Genomic DNA, 13192 nt, shown 5'->3' with positions numbered 1-13192 from the left:
TGTGATAAAGGATACCCCACAAATAACATACCGCAGGGGATGGATCCTGTGGGATCGCCTTGTCCATAGTCACTTCTCTGATAAATCTGGAGTGCAGAGGTCTTGGCTGCAACCAGAGCAGGGCTGCTATCGCTGCAAGCGCTGCGTAGCATTTCCATTCATCACACAATTCAGCAGTAATGTCACGCATAAAGAAAACACCAATTAGACATTTCATCAACGGTCGCTCGAGAGGTGTGGTGTACAAAGCCACCTGCGGAATGGAATAGGTAGGAAAGAGTACCCGCGAATTCCGCAGGAGGGTGGGAGAACACCTGTCGGACATACGACACAGGAGGGATATGCCAATGGCCAAACATGTTGAAAGGGAGCATGGGGGAGACCCCAAGGGCATCGGATTTCTAGGTCTTGAACTGATAACCACTTAAACTAGGGGCAGAGACTGAGATAGGAAGATACTGCAGAGGGAATCATGGTGGATCTTTGAGTTAAAGACGGTCCACCCGAAGGGACTTAATAAACAACTATTGTATGGCTACTATATCTAGGTGACTACTGCACCTGTCATGCATACATGGACAACTTTTGTATGCTTGCTATATTGGGGTATCACCACACCAGTCATATACACAAGGGTCCTCATAAACCCATGTGGGACGCCAGTGAAATTAGGAAGCCATACGCACCTCTGCCAGTGAAAACAGGCAAACCTGTGTCTGGTGCTGGGCTCCAAGTTTTGCACTAGTCTATATGTCTGATGTCTTTTTCACTACAACTTCAGTAGACTCAGCTGGGATTGATGGTCCCCTGATGATCTGGCGACTGGCCAGTGAAATGCGTAGGGACGAATAGGTCCGACATTGGGGTCTTCCTCCACCTCTACTGACGAAGCTGGGTAGTCACTAGGCTGCGTAGGGGAATTGGTAGGCGAGTTCTTTTTGTCCACTGGGGTCACCCTCAATAGGGTGATCGTGGTGCTCCTCTGACAGGTATAAGTCCAGGCCAAGCAGGGCGAGATAGGGTCAGAGACCCAGCACTTGGATCCTGGAGACATCATTGGTGGCACCACTTTGAGACCCTGTGGTAAGACTGTTCCCTTTTTTGTTCCTGTTCCTACTGGGCACTGGTAATCAAGGCAGACTCGTGCAGCACATATTTTTGTATATTATTGTACTTAGGACTATTATCATTATATTTATTGTTTATTAAAAGTTAAGCTTTAACAAGGTCACCCATTTTGTCGTTCTATAAAACTGACCTATTACCATCATTCTGTGGGTCAGTGTATACCGTAGTTTTTCTTGTGTTTTGATATTGAAAGAAAATAAATATATAATTATGCCCATGGAGCTGTGTGAGGAGTAATTTTTTTGAAAGACGATCTCTACTTTTTACTGACACCATTTTGGAGGTTGTATGACTTTTCTACCATATTTTTTTTTTTAAATTTTAGGGGGGAGGGAAGCATGGAGCAGGTAAGTATGAATCTTCTATTTCAGGCTGCAGACACTTGTTTAAAAATCTATGTTACTGGAAAACCCCTTTCTTGCTGCAACATTGCTTTATTTTTTCTTTTAGATTTATCACAACAACAAAAAAATTATTCATTTTCGTAGGTTGACACCGCCTTTAAAATTACATTTATGAATAAATGTTTAATGCAGAAAAATAACTGTAGTTCTCCAGTAAGTTAAACTTTGTTAGAATTTACTTACACTACAGCAGCAAAGCAGGGATGGCTGTAATACCGCTGTTTCACTGTTTGGTCTAAAGCTTTAATTTGCAATTTTTGTTTTCACATCTTGTAACAGATAAGTGAATAAGACGAAACTGATCTGTACCAGTCTAAGGCTACTTTCACGCTTGCGTTTTGGTTTTCGGATCAGTTTTGCCCTTATGCATTCTGAATGGAAAAGGATCCGCTCAGAATGCATCAGTTTGCCTCCGATCAGTCTCCATTCCGCTCTGGAGGCCGACACCAAAACGCTGCCTGCAGCAGTTTTCTGTCCGTCCTGGGATGCAGAGCGAGACGGATCCGTCCTGTCACACAATGTAAGTCAATGGGGACGGATCCGTTTTCTCTCTGACACAATAGAAAACTGATCCGTCCCCCATTGACTTTCAATGGTGTTCAAGACGGACCATCATGGCTATAGAAGACATAATACAACCAGATCCGTTCATGACGAATGCATGCGGTTGTATTATTGTAAGGGAAGCGTTTTTGCAGATCCATGATGGATCCGCAAAAAACGCTAATGTGAAAGTAGCCTAAGCCAAGGTCTGTGACGTTCACTGTACTGATGGTCATTTTCTTTGTTGCAAATGATCTTGCATGAAATATTGAAGTAAACTGTAAGGCTCCAGAATTGTAAAAGAAAATGTAATTTACTATTATTTCTGTAAATGTTCTTTTCGGTTTGTTCATGATACTTCAAAATAGAGATAAGAAAGCAGTAGAAGTATACAACCACACCCATACTGCAAAACACTGATGAAGGCAACTGACTACTCTTTAACCCCCTCTACTGGCACTTATGAAAAGCTGACATTCATATTGATTTATTCACATCAAAAGAAACACTTGCAGAGTTAAAAGCATTCATTTTAAAAACTGTTATCAAACCAGTGGCAATTAACTTACCATGTATTCATTATTGAGACAATACATTTTGTGTGTAACCTAGTACACTGCACCCAATGAAAAGTCTCTGACATCAAATGGGAAGTTGGGTTTACTGAGCTACAGTATAACATTCTGGAAACAGCTTTGTTAAAAGTCCACTTAGACGGGCAGACTGGCACATCCATCAACGCTCATTTAACTGCATTTATATCCGAGTTTTAAATACGATTTTCAGTACGATCATTCATACTACAGTCTACTCATTCAGTTTTCATTATTAGGGTCCATACACACATCCATATGAATGGAACGGTTGCGGACCCATTCATTTCAATAGGGCCGCAAAGGATGAGTCCCGTCTGCTATTTACATTTATAGTTCCGTCCTGCGGCCCCGCAGAAAAGATAGAGCATGTCCTATTCTTGTCCGCAGCCACGGACAAGTTTAGACATTTCTATCCCAGGGCCGGCCGCGTGCGGGCCGCAAAACACTTATGTGAATGGACCCTTACTACCACATCCCCTGTTTACATGGAGATGTACTAGTGTAAAATGATGATGTGTATGTCACCATAGAAGATGGGATCAGCAGCAAACTATTGTTTTTCATTAGATCAATGGACATATTTGCATTGGGCAACGGTCACCAATGATCATTTATACAAACAATGAATTAATGCGCCATGAAAACAGGTCTTAAAAGGGTTTTCCAAGTCAGTATCTAATATACAAAAGTTTTGTGTATTAGATTACGTGCTGATATTAGCTTTTTTCAGTCCACTTTTTTTTTCGTCCAAAACTTATGAAAAGGGGGTTGGAGTCTGCGCTGCAATAAAGGAAAGCTTAGGCGAGAAACAAAAATCACTAGGTTCTTTTTATGCTGCTTCTTCCAATCTCCTCCTTATCCTTGCTCCTTCGCAGCTTCTTAGTCTCTGAACCAACAAGCAGGTAGTGGGTATGCTTCACAAGCAAAATCGTAATCTTGAACATCACATGGAATATATGATAATGCTCGACCCGGTTATCGCTCCATATGGGGCATTTCAGTTTCTCTTTCGGGGAGGGAAGGGATGCAAATGAGCTCTTAACAAGCTCCGCCTCCAATGCCACCAGATGTAAGGCAGCTATCCTATAAGTCAATGTTCAGCTCTTAAAATAAGCCTTGAGACATGACTTCGACATTAAATAAGCCAGCACCGTATCTGCAGACAGCTGTTTCAGGGTGATTGCCCCTCATCAGTGCAGAGCAGAGAGTACTGGCTTAACTGGGTGAGAGGCCTGTGTCCGGGTCGGAGGGGGGGAAAGTTAGTTCCCCCCCAACCAGTTTCTCTTTTGGGTATGGGCGGTATTTATCACCACGTCACATCCTCTCACTCTATCTCATTGCTAAAAAATGCCCTTATACCATTTCCTCGTTATTATGGCCTTTTTTTCCAGTATTGCTCAATCATTTAAATACTCATATGCATATATGTAATACACTCAAATAAAAAAATAAATAGAAGGATCAAAACCTTCTCTTCATTTACATGTTCACCTGACTATGTTCAAAAATAGCAGTTCCGTGCAAAGCGATACTCCTGAACAGATCAATATCCACATGATTGCCCCACACGGGCTACACGTGAATTCCTGGATACTAAGTATCCTGTAAGAAAAATTAACACTCGTATATGCTACATCAATCCCGTCAATGTGACAAGGTCCCGCATTCCGAACCATTCTCTACACAGAGAGACTCCACGTGTTCTCACTGCGATCCATATCATCTTCCCACAGGACGCTGCTACACAATGAGTAAAGAGCCCTGTGTCCTCATTCTTATATAACTAGTACAGTTATTTTCTCCTACTTCCCTCTATGCGTACTACCCTCCTGTCCTCCCCTTACAGCCCCAATCCCCTCTCCTTTCCCATAGATGTGACCTTACTATTTGAACATCCATAACTATCATAATGCTATCTCCTGGTATTGTGAGTACCATGTACCATAAGGCCAACCAAACTACAAAGCCCTTTTTCTTTCAATTAGGCACTACCTCAGTACATGCAAACAGATTTTATATTCCACTCTATATTTAACCCATTGGGTTGAAATGTATTCATATTATAAATCCATTCTGCCTCCTTTTTATTTTTATATTTGACAGTGTCGCCCCCTGTCCACTAACCACATAAACTTCAGACCCTCTGGATTCTTATTGTGAACTTTCTTAAAATGTGCCGAAACGCTATGCGTCTCCAGCTGCTTTCTGATGCTTATGTGTTCACTGATTCTTATATTCAGTTTCCTGAGTGTTCTTCCTATGCATTGGAGTTTACAGGAACACTCCAACATGTATATAACTCCTATATTTTCACATGATAGAGGACCTTTTACTTTAAAATTCCTTATTATTTACCGTTGCAACCATATTATTTCTGTTCATACTCCTTTCAGGTCTATTTTTACATCCAACACAGAAGCCGCACCATATGAACATGCCACTTATGGGTTGCAGTTCTCCTTTCTGCAGGCAGCTATGTATAATCTTATCTTTAATTGTTGGGGCTCGTTTAAATATAAAACAGGAGGTCTCTCTGGATTAGAATGGCCTAAAACCGGGTCATCTCTCAAGATTGCCCAGTTTTTCTTAATTACCCCTGTGATCTGAGGACACATTATGGAGTATTGCGTAGAGAAGGCAAACCTATATTCTGTTTTTATTTTTTCCTTCTTCTCTTCGTTTCCTTGTATTCTCTGAAATTGGCCTACGGAGATGTTTTTTATCCAGGGTTTATGATGGCAGCTGCTGACCAATATAACCATTGCGATCTGTGGGTTTGAAAAGGGTCCTCGTATGGATTAACCCATCCTCCACTATACATTTCTAAATCGAGGAAGTTACTGTTTTTCAGCTGTTTACCGTAAATTTAATATTCCAAGTGTTATCATTGATATACACAATAAATTCTCTCTGAGCCGCTTCTTCCCCTTTCCAGATACATTTATGTATCTTTTCCACAGAATAAGACTGCCATCACCCTTCATCACCCAATATTATATATATATATATATATATATATATATATATATATATGCTCCCAATACGCCATTAATAAATTGGCAAAACTGGGTGAGAATTTCGCACCCATGGCCGTACCATGGGTCTGCAAGTAAAAAACAATCCCTGTACCAAAAATAATTATCTAAGCAAAAATCCAAGATGAAGCTCTTTTGGTTCTTTTTAAGTTCCTCGTCTCTATCTAGATAATATTCTACCTCTGTCAGGGCTACTTCTTTCTGTATAATAGTATACAGGGATGTCACGTCTACCGTCACTAGGAACATATCACCAGTAAAGGATTGTTGTTCTTTTAATATCCTCAGGACTTGCCCTGTATCTTTAAGAAAATAAGGGGTTGTTGGTACATATTTTTGAAGGAAAATATCCACATACTCAGAGACTCTGCTTGTGATCGATTATCCCTGAAACTATAGGTCTTCCAGGGGGGTTGACAGGGTCGTTATGTACTTTGGGAATGGGTAGGAAATATATCACTGGTGTATTAGGGTGTGAATTATTAATGTAATCATATTCTCTATTGTTTAAAATTTCCTGTTTTAAGCCTCCATCTAAGAGTTCTTTTAGTTTTTTCTTATAGTTTATGACTGGATTCCCTTTTAATAGCTTATAAGTGGCTTGATCGACAAGTATATTCATCCTCTCTGATTCAGTATTTTTACTTTATCTAATACCACTATTCCTCTCCCTTTGTCAGTCGGTTTAATTACTATTTTGTCATTTTTCTCTATTCTCCAATACCTTTAATACACCCATTTTAAAGGATTCTATACATTCATTGTCTTAATTTTTTGGATAAAAGATGGACTTATTCTTCAGAGTAGTGTGTATGTGGCTATTCTCTACTGTCTGGTTTTTAGTAAAATTTCTGTATTTGAAGTAATATATTTGCAAATATTTTGTTTCCTAATGTACTTATGAACATTTAAATATGTCTGAAATTTACTCCCTGTACACGTGGGAGCAAATTTAAGACCTTTATTAAGTATCTAGGAATTCATGTGTAGCCCATGTGGTGCCAATGATGTGTATAGTGATCCGTTCAGGAGTATCGCTTTGCACGGAACTGCTATTTTTGAACATAGTCAGATGAACATATAAATGAACAGAAAGTTTTGATCGTTGTTCTATTTTTTTATTTTATATTTTTATTTATGAGTGTTTTACATAAATGCATATTAGTATTTAAAGATTGAGCAATACTGAAAAAAAGGGCCAATAACGAGGAAATGGTATAAGGGCATTTTTAGCAATGAGATAAAGAGTGAGAGGATGTGAGGTGGTGATAAATACCGCCCATACCCAAAAGAGAAACTGAAATGCCCCAGACAAAGCAGGAGCAAAACCCGGTCAGGCTTTATCATATGTACCATGTGATATTCAAGATTACGATTGCGTGAGAAGCATACCCACTACCGCTCGTTGGTTCAGAGACTAAGAAGCTGCGAAGGAGGAAGGATAAAGAGGAGATTGGAAAAAGCAGCATAAAAAGAACCAGTGATTTTTGTGTTACCTCTAAGCTTTCCGTTATTGCAGCGCAGACACTAACCCCTTTTAATACGTTTATGTCATCAGTATCTGATCGATGGGGGTCTGACACCCGGGAGCCCAGTTGATCAGCTGGTTTAGGAGGCACTGGTACTCCTGTGAGCGCCACAGCCTTCTCTTTGCTTACCAAGCACACTGCCATACATAGTATAGCGGCAGTGCTTGGTATCACAGCTCAGCCCCATTCTCTTAATTGGGACTGATCTGCGCCTAGGACACGTGACCAATAAACGCAACGTCACTAGTTAAGGGAAAGCTGTGAGAAGACGGTGGCACTACTGTGAACGCCACAGCCTTCTCAAACAGCTGATCTGCAGGGGTCCCGGGTGTCGGACCCCCACCGAGCAGATACTGGACACCTTTCCTGAGGATAGTTAATCAGGATTGAAGTCTCGGAAAACCCATTTAACGCTTATCCCAGTACTCACTTTACTCTGACGGGCAGGAAGGCTTTTTAAGTCCTGCTGCAAGACATGTAGCTCCTTCATAATCTCAGGGGCTTCTTCTCGTAAAAAGCTGTATTTTTTGCTCAAAAACTTAAGCTGGTCTTGTCCCTAGAAATAATGGCAGAGACAGACAGAACATTAAATAAGGATCAATAAGCATCTGTAGAAATAATGGTCTGCAATAACTTGCAACAGAAATTTAACATTTCTAACAGTAATTAAACAGTATCACAAAACAGTAAAGCATCTTTATATGTATTACTCAGGGTGGACTGATACTGTGAGTAGAATTTTTTATATATGTTCTGTATATTATAAAACTGCATAGTTTCCTGTTCTAAAAATAAATTAAATGGGTATTCCCATCTTGTAATGTGATGGCATATCTCTTTGCCAGCATTTTGAGATGTCTGAAAAGTTTATATGCATGAGCCTTTACATGGAATACATTGCATTACGCACTAAATACTGCAGGGAAACAATACCGTATGCACCTTGTTAATGCTTCTGGAATTATTTTTACTGCTGAGGCATAGTGTTTCCTTGCTTGGTCTAGAGTCAGTAGTGCTTAGAGGACTCCCTATAGTCTTTATCCTTTGTGAGATTTGCCTCCTTGGTTGCCTGTTCAATAAAGAAATGGATCATTAGAAGCAAATTCTATATAATGAGAAATACATGCAAAGAGAAGAACAGAAGTGTGACATTGTCTACTACTATAATAATTACTTTTAATACAGCTTAGATACTAGCTTACATCAACACTCTATTTTTGCTAAAATTCTTATGAAAACTAAAATCTACAGCTTTTTGTAACCTCAATGTGGGAAACTATGTTTGCTTACAGATTGTAAGGGACTCTGCCTGGGATCCATAAATGCTTCATTTACTATGTTTCGACAATTTTAACCTTTAACACAAAGGAATGAATAAAATCGAAGTAAACATATATGGAGCAGGCTAAAGCCTGTATTAAACAGGCAAGTCAGTAAGCGATTGTTGGGAGGGAAGCGTTCCCCTCCCGACATTCGCTTGCTAGCTAGTGGAAGCGAACGCTCATTAGTGATTATCGGCCGAAAGATCGGCAAGTATAATACAGCTTTAATTCAGAGTAGGACAACTGTATCAGCCAAACACTGGCTAATGTATTAACATCCAAAAATACAGTAACCTATAGATTGGTTAATCCAGATTGTTGCATTAGGCCTGTATTACACCAACAGATTATCTGACCAATGTGTCCAATCAGACCAATAGTGGGTGTGTGTATACAACATAAGATCTGTGTGTGTGTGTGTGTGTGTGTGTGTGTGTGTGTGTGTGTGTGTGTGTGTGTAAAATCGGCCATCTGACCAACTCTTACTCTTAAAGATTTTATTTACACTTAAACTATGGTGGCAAACCGAATGAAAAACAAAAGTCGCATATAAGGCTACTTTCACACCTGCGTTCGATCGGATCCGTTCTGAACGGATCCGCTCATATTAATGCAGACGGTGGCTCCGTTCAGAACGGATCCGTCTGCATTAGAACTTAGAAAAATTTTCTAAGTCTGAAAGTAGCCTGAGCGGATCCGTTCCGACTTTACATTGAAAGTCAATGGGGGACAGATCCGCTTGAAGATTGAGCCATATGGTGTCATCTTCAAGCGGATCCGTCCCCATTGACTTACACTGTAAGTCAAAACGGATCCGCTCGCCTCCGCACGGCCAGGCGGACACCCGAACGCTGCTTGCAGCGTTCAGGTGTCCGCTCACTGAGCGGAGCGGAGGCTGAGCGCTGGCAGGCAGATGCATTCTCAGTGGATCCGCCTCCACTGAGAATGCATTAGGGCCAGACGGCTGCGTTCAGGGCCGATTGTGAGCCCCTTCAAACGGAGCTCACGAGCGGACACCTGAACGCAGGTGTGAAAGGAGCCTAATCCATATAGCTGCCAAAATATCCTACAACCACTAAATACACAAATCTCATGTAGATGTTACCTTGGTGGGATTGTAACCCCATAACGCACACCTGAACGGCTGTAGATATTAACCCATTAAAGCTGATGAGGCTTATAATCTACAAATGCTTTGTGCTGATTTAGTCAAACCAAGTACATTATTAGCAAACAAATAATAGTCTCTGCAATGAGAGGCCTTCAGGCCAATAGAAATCGTTGTTTGTTTTTGTTCCTTTTTTTTGCGGATAGGATGTGGACCCATTCATTTCAATGGGTCCGCAAAAAATGCAGACAAAGAATGTTTTGCTACCGGACAATCACAGATGTACATGAAACTGTGGGACACCTTTCATATTAGACTCAGGCAAAAACAATCTCCAGATCACAGAAATATTCCACATTGCAATGCCTACAAAAAAAATTGTAATTCAGTATAATTTACATCCAGACATTGTCCATACCTCTGTACAGCACTTTGCTTCTTGAATATGGATAACAGTTCAGCTGCTTCTTTAGACAGAGATTTACATTCATTTCTCAGCTCAATGCTCTCTTTCCAGAGGAGCTCCGCTCCAGCTATAAAAGAAAAGCAAAAAAATAAAAATAAAAATAAGTAAAATAAATGCATAAATCAGTGGGGCAATCAGGGCTTTCACATCAGCTCTATTTATTTCTTGTCTGATGCCCAGTTATAGAATCAGAAGAACAGAAACAGAAGTGCTGGATCTGGCACATAACTGACGGGAACGGAGCCCAACAGATCCCATTGACTAGATTGAGATCTGTTAGGTTTCCATTTTTTGTGTTTTTCTTTCTCTTGGCTATTTTTAATGATCTCTGTGATGGGAGATCGATACAGAGGTGGACATAGCCTTAGGCTACATTCACACGTCAGTATTTTTCTATAATCCGAATTTCGGTCCGTTTTTTGCGGATCCGTTGTTCCTGAAAATGTTTCCGTATGTCATCCGTTTTTTGCGGATCCGCAAAAAACGGAAACATGTATACATTTCAATAATCAAATAAAGTTGTTTGGATTTCTTTGAAAAAAAAAAATAATAATAATAATATTTGCTATGTGTTTCCAGGAACGGATTCCGCAAAAAACGGAAGACATACGAAATGACATCCGAATGTCTTCCGTTTTTTGCGGAACCATTGACTTTGCATTGTACCAGGATCCGATTTTTCAGGAACATAATAGGACATGTTTTATATTTAAACGGACATGCGGAACGGAACAACGGAAACGGACAGCACACATTGTGCTGTCCGATTTTTTCCAGGACCCATTGAAAATGAATGGGTCCTGATCTGGTCCTGATCTGTTCCGCAAAAAACGGAACAGATCAGGAAAGAAAAAACGGACGTGTGAATGGACCCTTACTGTGCTTGGGTAATAGACTGACACGTCTCTAAGAAATACTGTATATAAAGACATACTGGAATATCTCTATAGGTTTTTATGGGGGTAAACAGATTGTCCTATGACAAACATTTCATACATTTACACCTGGATACCATTTATTTTAGAATATCAAAGCCTATGCTATTAGACACTGCATACAATGGTAAATGCTATAATAGCTTACATTAAATAAATAAAATAATTTTAAAGTATGGCATATATAATATAGTATAGGTTTTGATCCATCTAGTGGAGAAAAAGAAAAAAAAAAGTAAAATTTATGTATACCAAAAAGTAAGCCAATTGTATTGTTTTCACAATGAAACCAAAAATGATATAGGTATGTTGATAGTGTATGTCAGTATTCTGCATTTTGTATGTTCTTCCAAAATAAAAGTATATCTCAACTGTATTACCCAAATGTGTTGTAAAAAGAGACTAAAGGCCCTTTTACATGGGTCAACAAAGCATTCAATTATTGGGAATGAACAGTTTGTTCCCGATAACTGCCTTCTCATGAGAGGTGTTGAGAGCTGTGTTTATGTGCAGCCATCACCCGTTCCAATTCATTGTTTTTGAGCAGCAGACCCAGTTTTACACAGGACGATCTGCTGGCCAGAAAGCATGTTCTTAGGAATGCTCCTTCTTGATAATTTCCTTCGATTGCTGGCCCACGTAAAGGGGCACTTACAATTTAGGGTCTGGACCTCACACCACACCACCGGGCTTATATAATGTTGCTGGGTATGGACTTTGAGTAATGTCTATGTCACAAGTAATTTTTAAAATGTACAATGTCTTATGATAAAGGTCTCTAATACAAGAGTCTACTCGCCACTACATGTCCACTCCAGCCTAATACAAAACATTGGATAGAAATAGGATATTTGTCACAACCAGACATCTGAGAAGCTCTGACAGAAGCCTTTCAGAACCTCCTCCTTGAGTTTTCTTTGTTTTGGTCTTCAGTTCCTCATCTCGTTAGCCTCTCTCAGCTGTCATGTAGCTGGACTGATTGCATCCCTTTAAATTCCTCCCCATAATGCATTAGTGTGCGGCTTATACAACTTCCTGGAGTGTGTGTGCATGCTGGTCCCATTTTCCAGTCTTCTACAAGATAAGTGCTGTACATTTATTTGTGATTTTCTGTTTGCTGGATCCCAGGTGACTCTGACTCCCTCCGTGTCTAGTGTAGGGAGCCGGTGGTCGTGTCCCCTCACTATTGTAGGGTGTTCAGGTGGTATATAGTCGAGGTACGAGGATATGCGATCATCCACCATTGGGATTTTCGCATAGGCTGAGCAGTCAGGGAGAGTGCCAGGTCTTATGCAGGGGTCTCCCTTTTGTTCCTTAGTTTTGGATCCAGTGAGTCATATATTCATTTTTGTCCACAAACTCTTAAAAGGGTTTACTGGGCTGCAGATATTAAAAACCCATCCTTAGTATAGGTCATAATTATCAGATTTGTGAGGGTCCGATGCCCCCACGATTGGAACCTTCCATCAGTAGTCACTGGAACTAACAAAGAAGATGCAGTCAGAAAAACAGCCACGTTTAGTGGTCGTGCTCTGTGTGCTCAGTTCTCATTCACTTGAATGCTTCACAATTAGGCTAGATACATTTTAATCATCATATTGCAAGTGATTTTTAGGCCATTTCCAAGAAATTTTCATATAAATATAAGAAACAGAGCCGCTACTACTTTTTATAATGGCTCATAAAAATAATATAAAATCAAGCAGAAATTTTCAAGATACAAATTAATTTCTATTTCCAGTGAGTTTTTGGATTTTTTTTTTAAAAGTAGAGTGATTAATAGTCTCGGTGTCGCCAAGTGTTAGGAGGAAACGCTAAAGCAAGTTTATGCAAGCGCGGAATGATTGAACGTAGTCTGAAGATAGCAAACAGTTAAAATAACACAAACACTTGTACTCTAGATTAAATGGGTCATTTTCCGATGTGATTCAAATAAACTCATGTGGACATGTTCATGTATCTGGTAAGTTAAATACATGAAACTACTAAAATACATTTTTTATTTTTTGCCAAGGATCTTAAGAAAGGACTAAAGCTGCTACTGGAGAACGAGGGCTGTAACTACGGGGCTGTTTCTGAGTTCCTTGCACAGTAACCAGGACTGTATCAAAGGAGGGGAGAAAAGA

The 13192-nt window shown here is 40.0% G+C and overlaps 1 protein-coding gene across 5 annotated transcripts in view; it reads right to left on the bottom strand.

The window, feature by feature from the left end:
- Positions 1-13192, bottom strand: part of LOC122919601 — a 143876-nt gene that overhangs the window by 65677 nt on the left and 65007 nt on the right. For all 5 annotated transcript variants that reach the window (XM_044268714.1, XM_044268711.1, XM_044268712.1 and 2 more), the window contains 3 exons: positions 10084-10198; positions 8178-8304; positions 7666-7791 (listed from right to left, as the gene is read on the bottom strand). In XM_044268714.1, the coding sequence (XP_044124649.1) occupies positions 7666-7791; positions 8178-8304; positions 10084-10198 (368 nt within the window). The remainder of the gene's footprint in view (positions 1-7665; positions 7792-8177; positions 8305-10083; positions 10199-13192) is intronic.

Source organism: Bufo gargarizans, chromosome 9 (assembly GCF_014858855.1).
Source record: "Bufo gargarizans isolate SCDJY-AF-19 chromosome 9, ASM1485885v1, whole genome shotgun sequence".
In the NCBI taxonomy this organism is placed as follows: Eukaryota; Metazoa; Chordata; class Amphibia; order Anura; family Bufonidae; genus Bufo; species Bufo gargarizans.
The sequence above is the reverse complement of the archived record's forward strand: the minus strand, read 5'-3'. Positions and strand labels throughout refer to the sequence as shown.